This window comes from Pogona vitticeps, chromosome 12, assembly GCF_051106095.1.
Source record: "Pogona vitticeps strain Pit_001003342236 chromosome 12, PviZW2.1, whole genome shotgun sequence".
Taxonomy (NCBI): Eukaryota; Metazoa; Chordata; class Lepidosauria; order Squamata; family Agamidae; genus Pogona; species Pogona vitticeps.
In genome coordinates, this window is record NC_135794.1 from 462,949 (window position 1) to 478,683 (window position 15,735).

Genomic DNA, 15,735 nt, shown 5'->3' on the forward strand with positions numbered 1-15,735 from the left:
GCACCGTGGGATGTCCGCCTCCCTGGAGGTGCTGCTGCAAGGCCGTGGTCTGAATACAGAATCAGAAAGAAGACATTCACGTCTGCTTTCTTTCTGAATGGCCAGGAATTTTTTGGGTCAGTGGGATGATGATCTTCCAGGCCACCTCATAATGTGGGCAAGTGAGGAATGTGTGCTCTAGTTTTGACCTCCCTTAAGGGACAGCTCCAAAGCCTTTCAGCGAAACAGGTACTGTATTTGCGTACTTATTTCCCTTCAAGTACAGCAAAAGGGAGGGCTAAGCACCTTGCCTCGGTGAAGGCTCTTCCAAACCCTTCTACTTCAAGAGATGTTAAATAATTTTGTCGGCTCCACTGCGTTTTTGACGTAGGCCCTCATCATCATATTCTGTATGCTGGGAAGGTCCGCTTGATGTTCCATATCCTCAATTCCCCGCTTAACTAATTTTTCCCCCCGATCTGTTCCATCAGATAAGAGCACCTGAGGGGAAAGGCCGATTTTCAGCGAATAGCTCTGGACAGACTTCACCCAGTCGGACTGGAGGTTGTCATAAAATATCAAAGGAAATAGACGCTGTGGATTTAGATGTCCTTTTATCCATACGTATATTGACAGATAGGATAACAACCCAGGCTTCAACTTTTAGGCAACCTGCCTCCAATCTTACCCTGGCATTTGACACACATCTAGGGACCTGTAAGATAGTTCTTAAAAATTTAGATTGGATGCTTACCTTGTGGTGCAAAATGGGAGCGAAGCGGCCCCAGGGATGACCCATATAACAGTTGGGCCAGCGTCTTGGCCTTATAAAGTTTGAGGCTGCTGGAACAAAGAACCCTCCTCGAGAGCGATGGAATTTTGGCTCTGCTCTTTGCAGATCTTTCTCCTTGATCTGCCGTGTATTTACTGTGTTGGGGCCTAGAGTCTGAGACCTGGAGAACTTGCCCAAGGGCTAGGATGCACGTGCGAGTTGCCCCTGGTGTGAACAACCTTGCGGTGACAACTCCAGCCCATGATTGTCCTTTCACAGCTGCGCTGGTAGGGTTTCCATCATCATGTCTGACATGGGACCTTCCTACAAGAGAGAATGTGTTCTCCTGGCATAGCAGGATTTTTCCCATATCCCACAGACGTCAGGTAAAAGCTTTATTAATTTATCTTGTACTATGATAGGTATGTGTATACATGCTTACCCTTTCAGTACATTCAGCAATTCCATAATATTTTCCACTTAGCTGGGGCAAATTCAGTCTGAAATAAATAAGCCAAACATTATGTCCTGGTTATAAAAACTTCTATGTCTACTTTAAAATTCTGTGTAATTCATATGGGGCGGGAATGTATTGCTGCCATTTTTAATCACTCCTGTATAAAAAGAATGCTTAAATTCTGTAAAGTATACATAATCTAAAGTATGCATCTGATTCTAATACCTTGTGAAACACAAGATGCACAAGAATGTAAATTGTATTCTTTTTATGGCATGTGTTATGAAACAAGAAATACAGCCACAGCATTAGCAAACTGATTTCAACACCCTTGCACTCTCCCCTGCCGCCCCGCCCCATGTAGGTAACTGACCTGCCACTAAAACGGGCTGATGTCCATGCTTGTCTTCTTGGCCACAAGCAGCATTAGCTTTATCCAGCAAGCCAAAATGTGCAGGATCTGCTGCCTCCGACACACTTAAAACTTTGCATGAGCAAGTGTGATTTTCTGCCCAGCCTCTTTGCTCGGCAAAAGATAACTTGCAGTTGGGTAGCCACCTTTAGACCAGTCGCCCAACAGCTAGCAATCTTTATGCTACATTCTCGTTAGACAGAGTGGCCACTGAAGTCATGGCTTCTTCCGGGAGGGGCGGGGGGGGTGTCACCAAGTGGCCACGTTAAAAAACAGGCCGTACTCAGGCTACAGGGCACTCTGTCCGAGTGGTGCTTCGAAGTGACATTCACGCTGTTGTGAGACTGCTTTGCTGCTGTTCCCGGGCTGAGAGGCAGTTTTTTCAGTCGGCAACAGCACAGCCTCCCTTCCACAGTACGTCATGAGTGCTGTGCTGAAATTGCATTAGACGGACAGCCAGTCTGCTGTTGGCTGAGCCCATCTGGTCCCACTTAACAGCTTTTATGGGCAAGACATTGGGGGGGGGGCTGGGGAGTGCTCTGCTCCTTCTGGGGCACTGCATTCCAAGGGAGATGCTGACACATGACGAAGGGCGTCTAGGAAAGGGAGGAGGGTGACAGCGGCCATGATCCAATGTGACTTCCCCTTTGTGCAAGCCTCCTCTAAACAAACACTTTTGCACAGCTCCCCTTCGTTTCAAGGGAGTCTCCTTGATTCTGCCCAAACATTCCAGGGGAAGGTCTAGGTGAGTCTGTGTTGCTAATCCTGGGCCACTGGACGCTGACCAGGTTAATCTGCAGTATCGGCATTCAAGAGACAGTGCATTGGCATGTCATTCAAGTCACCTATTTGGGCATTTGACATCAGATTATCCAGGTGTTTTACATGGTTAAGGAATTCAAGAAGAGTTAAAACACAAGGTTTGAAAAAGCTTATAATTATGTACACTTAAGCACAAATACCACAAAGATAATATACAAGTAGATGGCTGCGTTAAAAGCAAATTGGAAGGCTTTATGCATGAACTAAACGTGGCTTACTCGTATCATACATGACTGCAACCTGGAAAAGTCTTCAGAAAATCAGAAGGTCTTTCCTTGGCTGTGGTTTGACATTAAAACTGATGCTGTAAAGCCTCTTTACAAGAGAATTCTGGAATTGGGGCACTACAATCAAGAAGGGCTTTTCCTTAGTGAGCATCTGCTGTCACTCCTCATCTTGTGGAGCAGGGTGGGGGGCAAAGAGAAGGTGAAGAGCCTGGGGTCCGAGTAGGGCCATGTGGAGATAAGGGATCCTGCAAGTCTCAAGGGTGGCAGCCACAGACCGCCTGTAGCCTATAATAGCCTTTACATACCCTTTCTCACCAATCGGATAGGGAACGGGGAAAAGGGTCCCTGGCTGCTCAGATAGGTTGTTTTGCTTTTTTAAAAATAATAAAAACAGATGGGCCTCCATAATATCTTGGCCTTCCCACAGCAAGAGGAAATTCAGGCAGAGGTGAAATCCAGAGCCCATCAGGATCTGGAAATCGTCAGCAGACAGGTCCCAATAGAAATTCTAGGCAAAGCCTTGTTTCGTGTTTCTGCCTCCTGCTGCCGCCAGCCGCCCTGAAAGAATATAGTCAGATGCAGATGCCAGAAGCCAGAACTTGGGAAAAGTTGCTTGCTTCCCTCTGAATGAAACAGATTGTTTCTACTCCTTTGGAGTTACATTTCTGCTTTGCATTCCTTCCATCACCATCAGATGAACCACAGGAAAGCAAATCACAGCTGCCAGAAGGGCTTCCCTTGAAAATTGCGCTTTCCCAGCTGCAGCAGGCTGGCCACCTGCTTCACTGCTGCAAAGGAGTAGTAACTGATTCTCTGCATGGCAAAGCCCTTGTAGGCACCTATCAGTCTCAGGTCTGCGAGCCTTTCCAGTACAGTAGGTTATGCAGGGAAGGCTTTGTGGGTTCATGGGGAGGGTGGGGAATAAAAGATGTAACTCTGGTGTAAATGGATCAAAGGTTTACTATATCTCACTTCTTTCTTCTTGTCTTTTCTTTTTAGAGTATTCAACAGCTTTGCTTGGATTCTTATTCCTGCCAATAAAATAATTTGCCAGGGATTGAAACCTAAACAATTACAATTTCTATTCCTTCTGTACACAACATCTGAGGCCCTCCGCTGTGTTGGGTTATAGCAGGAATCTGAATTAAAAAGGCATGCAGAGAGGAGTATTAAGAGACCACTCCCTGCTTTGAAGCTCCCTCAGGTCTTACAAAGCCTTGTTTCCTTTATTTAATATGATACAAAGGAAATCCAGCTCTTTGTTTGCAGTAGGTCCTAATGCATCCTTATTTGAGAGCAAGCCACCTGAAATTCAGTGGGAGGCATTTCTGGGCACGCACACAAAGGCTTGCACTTCCTGACCTGGAATGAGTAGGGGTTTTGTTTAAAGCCAGCATGTCATTAGTTCAGAATCACACCTTGCACCACCACTGCCCAAATGGATTGATAATGTTCAGTAAACCTGAACAGATCCTTCAGATACTGAAGGCCCCAATCCTTCATTGCTTGGGAGCAAGCCCTGTTGAACACAGGGGGGTGCTGTACACACTCACCGGGGAACTGAAACCCTCAGGCCTTACTTTGCCGTTGACATGGTTAGGATTGGGGTCCATGCCTATAAATAGATATTTGCTCATTAGCTACAGATAGTTGCTCCTGCCGGAGACCAAGACGTTGTAGACATTTTGTCATCTCCCTTTTTGACAACTGCGGTGACTTATTGATTGTTTCTCTTGCCTCATCCATCACTGGCTTAGTCTATTCCAAAGACGGTGACATATTTGATTTCCCCCTCTGCATTCCACAAGACTGGCAGCAGTATCTTTAAGTAGCTGCCTGCCTCCAAATCAAATACTGTATATTAACTGTTGTCATCATTACTTGAACCTGCTTACACACCAGTCCGAAAATGCTGACATGCCTAATGTTGTAAAATAGATGAGCCTGTACTTGGACAAATCGGTGGAGGAAGAGCAGGACACGGATGTTTGCTTGTTCCAACCACATTCGCAGCTAACTTTGGTGCAGAAGATCTATCCGGGCACTTACGCAAATGCCTTTTGCATTAATTGATAAGCATCCCATTCCCATCCTACTTTTCTTCCAACAGATCCCCACTTCCAATATATGTGGAAGGTTGTACAGGACCCTGCCTTCTACGAGTGCTCCTGCACTACAACGGGGTCTCATTTTCTCCTTACAGCAACAGCCTGAGGAGGTGCATTAGCCTGAAAGACTGACTGATTTCCCCCAAAGTCATCTGGTGTGTTTCCTGGCTGAGCAAAGCCTTCGGATCCTGAACCTGCCTTCCCCACACCTTGCACAAACATTCCAGCACCACTCGATACGGGGAAATGTCTAGCATTTTTGCTAGAACAAAAAGAACAGCTCAAATGGCGCTGTTGAAAACTGTGCTTCAAAAGTGATTTGAGAATTGAATTTTCACACAACTCGAAAGGCAGGTACACTTTTAAGAGTGGTGTTTCTGCAGCATTAAGAACTTCTGTCTGCCTAGGAACTGTTTCACTCGCAGTCAGATGTCCCAGCATTGCATGAAGTTATAATAGGCTCTGGACTCAGCACACAAACCCATGGCAATTAAATACTTACAGATGCAAAACTGCCTGAGCCGTTCTTTCAAGAAAAGCAGGCCTTGTAAAGAATATACGCGAGACACTTCACAATGCTGGAGGACAGAGATTGTCTCTTGTATGGAATCAGCATCCACCGACACCCTGGAAATGTTCAGACCAAAAATGATGTTGAAATTCAATATCCACCCAGACATTTGCTTGAGATTTGATCCTCAGAAAATGCTTTAAAATCAGACTGGGAAACAAGGAAAGCCAAAACTCTCCTGCAAGAGTGGTTAACCCTTGGCTCTTCTCAAGATGGCATTTGCCATCTAGTTTGACTATAACTCCCATCTGGCAAAGTTTTGACAGAGGTGCTGTAGTCCGTTTCTGTGTGCATAATAAACCAAACCAAATTATATGAATAAAATAATGGAAACAGAAGTACTGTGGCACCTTTAAGACTGACAGATTTATTTCTGTGGGAGCTTTTATGGATTAAAAATTCAACTCATCAGACACGAAGTGAAATATTTAGACACAGGAAGATGAGGAAGACGAATTGCCATCGAACGCTCGCTGTATGTTGTTTGCTTGATTTTTTTTAAAGTGGTCTAATATATGTATTCCCTGCTTCTGCATTTATAGTTCTGGAGAAAACACAGCCCTTTTCTGATTATTTAGAAACAGTTTTGTATTAGAAGTAGGCGGGGTGGGGGGTGGTGGTGCAGAGAAGAGTCCTGAAGTGAGGGATGCGGGTGCAGAAAGTGCAATTTCAAAGTGACCAGTGGCACAATTAAAACAAGTAGTGAACCCGTGAGAGGACGGAGAGCCCACCAACTCCCATCCTGGCACCACCAGAGGCGTCCAAGGCCTGGACTGGGAGCTTTTTGAGGGGCAGAACTGGAGAGCCAGGGAAAAGGCGCCATCCTAGGGGTCCAGGCCCCTTCTGTCGGCAGCTGCCAAAAGGCGCGCGCGCACCCCCCCCACGCCCCCCGCTCCAGAGAAATAACAGCTCTTTCCCCCCCTCCCGCCGCCGCCAAGACGAGGCTCGCGGTCAAGAAACAGCCCCCCCCCACCCTCACGCGCCGGCGGGAGTGGGTGTGTGTGTGGGGGGGGCTCGCCTCGCCTCCGTCTCCCACCGGCGGCCCTGGGAGGGGAGCGGAGGGGGACGGCGGCGAGGCGGGGCCCTTTGGCGGGCCGGCCGGCCTTTTCCCTCAGAGGGGCCCGCGGGCAACCCCGCCGCGAGGCCCCTTCGCCCAGCCGGCCGCTCTCCTCCTCCCTCCCTCCCATCTCCTCCTCCACGGGCGCGGAGGGCGGCCATTGTCGTCGTCGTCGCCGCTGCCGCCGCCAGGCGCGGAGGGATACGGCGGCGGCGGCGAGGACGTGGCGGTGCTGAGGCCTCGGAAGCCCCAAAAATGTCCGCCTGAGGGGAGGCCGCGCAAGGGAGGAGGAGGAGAGGCGGCGGCAGGAAGGAAGGAAGGAAAGAGAGGCCCGGCGAGAAGGGGAAGAAGGGAGGCCAGCCGACGGGCGGCGCGGGGCAGGAGGAGGAGGAAGGAGGCGGCGGCGGCCCGAGCGCCAGAGCCCTCGACCCGGAGGGGCTGCGCGGCCAGGGGGGGTCTCCTCCCCGGGCGGCCTCCCCCGCCCGCCCGCCCGCCCGCTTCCTTCCCTCACCGCCCCTCCTCAGAGGGCCCCCCCTTCTCCCGCCGACCAGCCTCTCCTCAAACCCACCCCGTGGACGCTTCCCCCCCCCCGTCCGCCGGCCTGGCCCCGGAGCCCCGCGCGGGAACTCCCGGTAAGAGCGGCCGCCGGGCCACCGCGGGGGGGGGGAAGGGAGCGAGGGAAGGCAGGAAGGAGACCCCCCCCAACCTCTGAGGGGAGAGAGGGCGCTGCGGGGAGGGGCTGTTCTCACGCCCCCTGGGCTGCCGGTGGGCGAGGGAAAGGGGTGGGGGTAGGGGGGGTGGTCGGGAGCGCGCCCGGGCGGGGGACGGGACGGAGCCAGGCGCGCTCTCGAGAGGCTCCCGGGAGGGGGGGCAACCCCCCCTTCCTTATTTCCTTCCCAGTCGGGAGTGGGGGGGGGTGTCGCGGGGAAAGGGAAAGGAAGCCCCTCGGCGGCGGAGGAGGAGGTCGTCCGGCCCCTGCTCGAGGGGAGGGGAGGGGGGCGGAGGGGGGGCGCCCTTTCCCCCGCTTTCTCTGGCCTCTTCCCCCGCCGCCCGGGCTGAGCCAGGAAGGCAAGCGGGCGGGCGTCTGAAACTGGCTCGGAGGTGCCCCCCCCCTTTGGCCCGGCTGGCCGGAGCGGGGGCGGGGGGCAGGAGGTTGGGGGGCGGCGGCGGCGGCCCAAGCCCCTCGCATTGTTCGCCGCGGGGCTTCCCTCCGCCGCCGCCGCTCCCGCTCCCGCTTCCTCTCCTCCTCCTGCTCCTCCTGGAGGGTCCCTCGGAAGGAAGGACGGAGCCTCCCCTTTGGGGGCTCCGGGAAAGAGTGGCGGGAAGAGGGAGGGAGGGAGGGAGGGAGGGAGGGAGGAGGAGAAGCTGGGCCAGCAGCCCCCTCTCCCGTCCCCCTCTCCCTCCCCCTCCCCTCGCTTCCTTTCCTTCCTTCCTTCCCCGGGATCCGCGGTTCCTTCCCAGAGGAGGACGCGCGTGGGCTCCCTGGAAGGAGGAGGAGGAGGAGGAGAAAGAAGCCGTCCCTCCCGCCCGCCAGCCAGGCGGCAACTTTGGTCCAGAGCTCGAGGGCAGCTGCTGGTGGCGGTGGTGGGACGACGGAGCAAGCGGGGGGGGGGGGCGCTCCGCGGCGGCGGCAGCGGCGGGGGTCCTCTCCCTTCCTCTCTCCTCTGCCCGGTGGCTGCTTCTCCTCCTGCTCGGGCTCAACCCCGCGCCCTTCTCGCTCCCCTTCCCCGCCTTCAGGACTCTCGGCGCGGCCGGCCGGCGGGCGAAGATGAACCCCCAGCAGCAGCAGCAGCAGCAGCAGCAGCAGCGGATGGCCGCCATCGGGACGGACAAGGAGCTGAGCGACCTGCTGGACTTCAGCGCGGTAGGAGAGAGACCCTTCCGAGCCCTCGGGCCGCTTCTCTGCCGCCGACCAACGGGACCGCGGGCGGGCGGGCAAGGCTCGGCTCGGCTCGGCTCGGCAGGACCGGGAGAGGCCGGCCAGGCGGGCGGGCGGCGGCTGGACGGGCGCCCCGGACCGGAGGCAGCGGAGGCGGCGGCAGCGGGTAAAATCGGGACGACCCGGAGATGGTCCTTGGGCCGCCGGTGCCCCGCTGACGGCTCCCAGCCAAGCTGGCAGGCCGGGAGCCCGGGCGTCGTCCTCGCCTCGCCCGCCGCAGGGAAGCGAGGCTTTCCTCCCCCCCTCCTCGTGGGAACTGAATCGCAAGGCCGAGGGGGCTTCGGGAAGTAATACTTGGGTTGCCGCCGCCTTGCTTTGGGATTTTCGGTCAGGGCCTTTAAGATGCAGCCCTCGGGTTGCAAAAGTGTCGCCTTTGACTCTGACATAACAGGGAGTGAAATAAAAGAAGAAACGATTTTAAAATGTAAAGAACCAGGAAAGGACTGCCTTAGTTTAGGTGTCCACCCCCCCCCCCCCCCATCCTGCTTGGTGTAGTATTTTATTAAGCCTTGTGTGAGAGATGTAGATTGGCCATGTCAAGTAACCGTAATAAGGCTTGTGTGCCAATTTTTTAACTTATTTGAAACTTATTTTCAAACACACTTAATACTGTTTGTGAAAATGCCCTCAGGTGTGGATTTTTATTTATTCCTGAATGTCTTTTTAGTCTTTTTAAAATAATTGGCTCTATTAGAATTGGTTGTTCTGCAATTATTGCTTTAAGAGAGCATATTTTATAAACTGAGTGTTGGGTCCTGACCTAAAGATGTCCATTTGTTTTCCAGATGTTTTCGCCACCTGTTAATAGTGGGAAAACAAGGCCAACCACTCTAGGAAGCAGCCAGTTCAGTGGATCAGGTAAGAAGTGAGTGGAAAATGAAGACGTTCTACTAATAACGCTGTAGTCCTGTATGTAGCATCTTCCACAGATATGGAAGCTTACATGGATGAGGTATGCAAAATGAAATGCACAAATGTGTTTTAGGATTGCTTTTCGCATGAGAACCTTCTACAGGAATTGCTAGTTAGGGGCCGAAGTAGCGTTACTGCTGAATGGGTTTGAAGGTCTGTTCTGTGGAAGGCAGTGATTTTATGAAACAGCACAGGTACTTTTTGAAAATATGGGTGTTCAGTATTAGGAATCAATGTAGATGAAAGTAGTAATTTAAAGTAAATGAGAAATACTGTCTTTTCTGTGAATAGCTATTGTTGGATTTTAGTTTGTCCAGTAAAGAGGGGTAAAGGAAGTCACATAAGAATAGAAGAAATAACAGAACAATGGAAATACAATGTTTCTAGAGTTTATCTGATGTAATAGAATGCAAAGAATAGAAGCAAAGGGGTGTGAACCACATATGTCTTTTTGATGAAACAAATGTGTTTTATCACATAAGTATTCAAACAGTAGAACCTCTTGGAGTTTCATAGCATAGGCTAGGAAGGAAATTTAAATCTGCAAGGGTAACATTTGAGGAAAATTATACATGCTTTTTATGATGTGGCTGGAGTTCATTCTTTCATGGCTCCTTAGAAACACTGCAGGTTGCACTGGCAAGAGCCTTAAACAGTCGTATATCACCATTCTGTACTGCTGTCTGAGAATCTCTTGCTTAAAATCTCATTTCAAATATTCTCCCCCTTTCCCTGTCATTTTGTGTCATCATTTGTTACTGTTATTAGTTTACAGCATTGGTTCATAAGGAAGAACTTTTTTTTTCTTAAGATGCCGTAGAATCATGTGATATGATGGCAAATTGGCCATTATAGGAGAGATCATTCTCTTGTCATCTGTAGATCAGGCAAATACATGATTCTATATTGTTTCTAAACTGGGATAAACTACTTCCTTGGGAAATCAAGCTCTCATCAAATAAAAACCATGTGCAATGCAGGAATATGACTATTTTTTAAAGCAGAGGTCCTCTTAAAGTCTCAGCGATGCTTATGGAAAAGACACATGGTGGCACTATCTATATTGCTTTTTAGGCTATGAAGAGGAAAAGATTTTACTATTCAACCTCCTTGGTGCCTAAGCATCACTGAGTGGTTGGAAGTGCCTGCAGGCTTCCATGTCCTTCCTTCTTTCATGCGGGCATTGATTTTCCCACTTTTAGTTTTGGAGCAAATTTGTGGTTAGTTTTATTTCTGCGCAGATAACCAATATTCACTGTGGTACCAAGTTGTGCTTTGCGAGCTTTCTTTTAACCATGGTTATCGCCAATATTGGCATGTTTATAATGCTTACTGTTATTGGCTGTGAAACAGAAAAGCAGGAGAAATGCTTGTTTGGCAGCAGAAGTGAGTGGGAGAAGAAAAACAGGAGCCTGCGGGTGGGCCAGAAATGTCACTGCATTTTACGTTTCCTGTGTAGCTCAGTAGATAGTTAATGGTAGACCCTGTTTAACAGCTTGTGGAAAAACGAGTGAGCCTGCAAACCAACAAGTCCTGTTAGGTACATCCCATGAATGCATATGCTTACATTATTTTCTAGAAAACAGCAGCAGTTCCTTGTGTTGTGTCTCAGCAGTTGGACTCCTGCTGGCAGCTGACACAAGCATCTGTGAAACAGTGCTAGTCATGGTGGCAAATTGCTGCTAATAAACGAAGTGCTGATTATGGGCCTGATCATGTGCTAGGCATACAAACAGCAACCTCATTGAATCCGTAATTTGCTGCTACAATTTAGGTGATTTCTCCTACACATGCATACATTTGCCAGTGGAATTCCAGACTGTCTCTATAAGTATTGGGAAGACACACTGGCAGTTCCCTGCTTGCAAGGTGTTGGATCTGAATCTTAGTGTGTTTTTCACTTTTATATTCTGTTTGTACAACATATTAGATGAACTTACAATTTTTTTCATCTCAACAGCCTGTAGTGCAGGGGTGGACAATTAATTTCTATAGCGGGGGCCACATGAAAAATCTGAACTGTGTTCGGGGGCCGAACCAACTTTACTTAAAAATAAAATGAAACAGTGATGTTATGATTGTTTTTATTTTAAACTTGTTAATGTTCACAAATACTAAAGAGGTTTTTTGCGGTATGTTAAAGATAAGCAACTGATCAACTTTAGACATAAAGCTGTAAATGGTTTTGATTTTCAAAACTCTCCGCGGGCCGGACAGGAGCAGCTCATGGGCCGTATTTGGCCCTCGGGCCGCACTTTGCCTAGGTCTGCTGTAGTGTGAAATTGGAACTTGGCAAAATTTATCAGATGTTGACCTTCAGGTGCATGTGATTGACCTTGTCTTTTAACTCACTACAAGTAACTTATGTGGCAAAAATGTAGTTATATGTATACTTAATTGGGAGCAACTCCTGTTAAAGAGAAGTGGTGGCACTGCGGGTTAAACCACAGAAGCCTCTGTGCTGCAAGGTCGGACGACCAGCAGTCGTAAGATCAAATCCACGTGACAGAGTGAGCTCCCATCGCTTCTCCCAGCTCTTGCCAACCTAGCTGTTCGAAAGCATGCAAATGTGAGTAGATAAATAGGTACCACCACGGAGGGAAGGTAACAGCGTTCCATGTCTAGTTGCGCTGGCCACGTGACCATGGAAGCTGTCTTCAGACAAATGCTGGCTCTACAGCTTGGAAACGGGGATGAGCACCACACCTTAGAGTTGGACACGACTGGACAAATTGTCAAGGGGAACCTTTACCTTTACCCTGTTGAATGTGTTAGGATGTGCTTCAGAGTTGACCTATGTTATTATGTGTGATTTTTGTATATTTTCACCATGCATTTTTTAAATGTTTGATATTAGTGATCATAAATTTCATTTCTGGCGAAAAGAGAAATATAGCGCTAATAAGTAAATAAATATTAATTGATATCCATAGAAGATTGCTGTTTGTTTATATTGTGTTGATGCTGGGAAGATGCTGTTCCTTTCCTTCAGTGGTGGAGAGATGACAATGATTTTTAAAAAAGCTTTAGGAACCAACTTTGGTTTCCTTCATACCGTGCTTCTTTCCATTTTCTTTCTCATTGCATCCTCTGTGGAAAAGATGATTTAATTATGGCATCAATCTTAAATGTCCCTGAAAATGCTTTGGGAGAATTGGTGATGTTTTGAGTAGCAGGAACACTCTGGTTTCAGCTCTGAAACTTGGTTTGGTATGTCAAAGTTATGACCAGTGGCTTGCTGGTTTCATGGATTTTCTTTTTCCCCTTGGAAGGGAGGAAGAAGATGTATTCTTGCTGGTCTAACTTTGTCTTTCCCTTCTTGTGCTCTTAATGTTAGAAGCCTCTTTGTCCTGTAGCAAGATAAGAAATACACAAAACATTCTTGTTGTTGAGGAGCCCTGTTTCAATATTCTGGGGCTGTTGTTTGTGGCAGGGGTTTTAATGGAGATGTAGTGCACTTTGCCTAAGTATTTCACTTCCATTATTGTTCAGCTGTCCCAGAGAAGAGGTTTCTTAGCCTTTTTTTGGTCATATGTAATATAAACCATAACAGCTGAGCATTCTAAAGTTATCCAAACTTCAGCTGATGTGATATGTTTCAATGACAGCCATTTTCTTCTTGAATACTGTCCCAAATTTTAAAACACAATATTTTAATAGTAGCTAATCTGAATTGTGTTGTTTATGACATGCCATTTAGATGTTTTCCAGGATTAAGCCATAGTGAGACGAGCCAATCAAGCTGCCAAACAAAGATGTTCTTAGTTATTTCAAGTAGGAGTTATCTGTTCTCTTGATAGTAGAGGAGTGCTGTGAGTAATAATAAGCCAGCATATCATTGTACTTGCTTTGGTTTAAGTCTGTATTTGGTATACAAAACTTAGAGCTAATTTTTCCATATTAGATTAATTGGAAAAATGACACATGCATTTAAAGCGATGCTGTCCAATATGCTTTTTAAACCTTGACAGAAGGCAAGTAAATCCTCCTTTTAAAAAGGAAAAAGGAGGCTCATTGTTACTCATCTTCCTAATAACAAATGAAATCTTGAAGCAAGGATGTGTGATAATCTTATTTTCCTGATGATGGATGGAGACTACTACATGGTTCATCCCTTGAATGTATATCTTCATAGTATTCTGGCGTCTAGAAAAGGTGGTTGTGTTTTTCTTGCATTATGTTAAATTTTACACTATAAGAATTTAAAGAAAATTTTAAAGGGTTACATAGAAGGCCCAGTAGACTCATATGGCATCATTGGGAGTCACAGCAGGAGGCAAGGGCTTAAAATGGGTGATTTTCAAAGATATCTTGGTTTATAGAAAGTCTTTAATGACTGAAAACTGAAAATTAAATTTCTGATACTTTAGGTTCCGGATTAAATAGACAATTCTGCTGGTATTCTAGCTATCCTAAGCAAGACAGGTCTATGTGGCACCAACTGGGGAGTTTGGGTTGGCTGGCGGATAGTGCCTGGATAAACATTAGTGGCTGCCTTGTTCAGCAACCTACAACCTTAGCCATTAAAAATGCCGTCCCCCCCCCCCCCCGAAATCTTCTTTACTTCCTTGTTCATACAATTTGCCTTCATCAGGAGGAGCGGAGGCAGGTGATGCAGCAAAACAGGTAATGGGAGCTAAGAGGATGCCTCACATTATGACTGATCAGTTGTGCCAGCGAGAGGCCACCGCAGGGGGGGGGGAGGAAGGGAAGGAGGGCAGGAAGGAGACCCCCCCAACCTCTGAGGGGAGAGAGGGCGCTGCGGGGGTGGCTGTTCTCACGCCCCCTGGGCTGCCGGTGGGCAGGGAAAGGGGTGGGTTAGGGGGGCGGTCGGGAGCGCGCCCGGGCGGGGGACAGGACGGAGTCTGCCCCTTCTGACAGGCATTGACCTTGGTGTGTGGCATAGTTCCCCCATAGAGGGGGCTGCCCTCTTCCAGGATGGCTTTAGTCCAGTTGTTCTTAGAAAACACTCCCCCCCCCCCAGGCAGTCTTAGGGTTCATATTGTCAACCTGCCTGATTTCTGCAGAGTCAGAAGACTCAGTGGTGCCCTTTCATTGTTTGTCCTCTGCCTCGCAGTCAAAGCGGCTTACATAAGGAAATACTTTTTCATTTTGATAACATATTAGAAATCAAGATGTCAGGAGCTCTTACCTGAATAATGGGATTAGTTTAGATTTATGGTAGAAATATACTTGGGGAAGTGGCTAACTTTCTGTCTGAGTATAGCAGAGACTGGTTTTAAGGTGTTGGTTGCAGGGGGCCAACAGTGCCTAGCTGGGGAGTTATTCCAGCAACCAGTATTGTGGATCCTGCTGCTGGTGGCGTTCTTGCCATGAGGCAAGATGATGGAACTTATGGGACTTTGTCCAAATGTACTGCATGGTTCTCCTAGAGCTCTTCTTCTTCAAAAGGTGGCATAAAAAGTGGGCATAGGAAACAGTGTGTTGTCATCCTGGAATCTTTTGCATGGCTTGCTGTGGATGTGTGTCCTTTTCAGGGAGAAATAGCCACTTGAAGAGGTCCTACCAACATGGAAGTATGATCAGTATGTGCTTGTGTCACCCACTTCTGTGCCTTTTCATCTTACGTGGAATGTCCGTTCTGTGCTGGCGGCAGCTGCTTGGTCAATGCTATGGGTAAATGACAAAATGAATCTACATAGGGCTGAGCTAGTGAAAGACTGCGGATCTTTTGACTTAAAGATGGTTGGAAATGCCTTCACTGATGCTGTCTCTGTTTGCTCAAGTCTGGAGACATGAGATTTGCCCTGGAAAGCTAGGCATTGGCAATGCCAATGTGGGAGGTGCCTACTGTGAAGATGGCAGCTCCATTCTCTGGGGTAAACTGTTGACAGGTGATCCTGCCATTGGGACACTGAAGCTCTGTGGGGTAGAGGTAGAAACAGGGAGGTACTCCTTTAAATTCATGGACATTGGATTTGATATGCTTGATTAGCTTTTTGATTACTAGGAATGGGTTGTTTGCCTATGCTATACTGTATAAGGGTTTGAAAAGTTTTGTTTCCTCCGTCAGACATTGCTTAATTGAAATACAATATTGGATTCTGAGACAATTCAGTTGTGTGCTTAGTGACGCTTAACATAAAAGTTAAATTCAAGCAAATTCAGAGCTGTTGCTGGAAATTATTGGACTCTGTATGTATTTTAAAACATGCCAGCAATAAATTTAGTCTCTCCTTACCTGGCCCCAGAGCCACTCCCAGGAAAAGTTTTCATGGGAGTTGAGGGGGTGGGGGAGAGCAGTTGTGTTGAGGTAAGAAAGGGAGATTATGGGTCAGTGCAACGCTGGAATATGAAATCACTTGCAAAAGTTGAGCATCGAAGTAAAGAGGTGATATGAAATCTGAAAATAGCAGTTCAATAGAAGTATCTTAAGAGGACTTTTTACATCCAAGAAACATCTTCCTGTGGTTTTGAAAGACAGTTGGCTGAAGGTCAGCTGAAAGAAGAACCTTCTT

The 15,735-nt window shown here is 48.2% G+C and overlaps 1 protein-coding gene across 3 annotated transcripts in view; it reads left to right on the forward strand.

Annotated features, from left to right (window-relative positions):
- Nucleotides 1-6,392: 6,392 nt before the first annotated feature.
- The window catches only part of TCF12 (transcription factor 12), a 118,489-nt gene continuing 109,146 nt past the window's right edge, over nt 6,393-15,735 (forward strand). Inside the window, exons 1-3 of one of the 3 annotated variants that reach the window (XM_072982111.2) lie at nt 6,393-7,037; nt 8,143-8,269; nt 9,130-9,202. In XM_072982111.2, the coding sequence (XP_072838212.2) occupies nt 8,174-8,269; nt 9,130-9,202 (169 nt within the window). In that variant the 5' untranslated portion in view covers nt 6,393-7,037; nt 8,143-8,173. The remainder of the gene's footprint in view (nt 7,038-8,142; nt 8,270-9,129; nt 9,203-15,735) is intronic. The other 2 variants (XM_072982108.2, XM_072982110.2) reach the window with 2 other exon arrangements.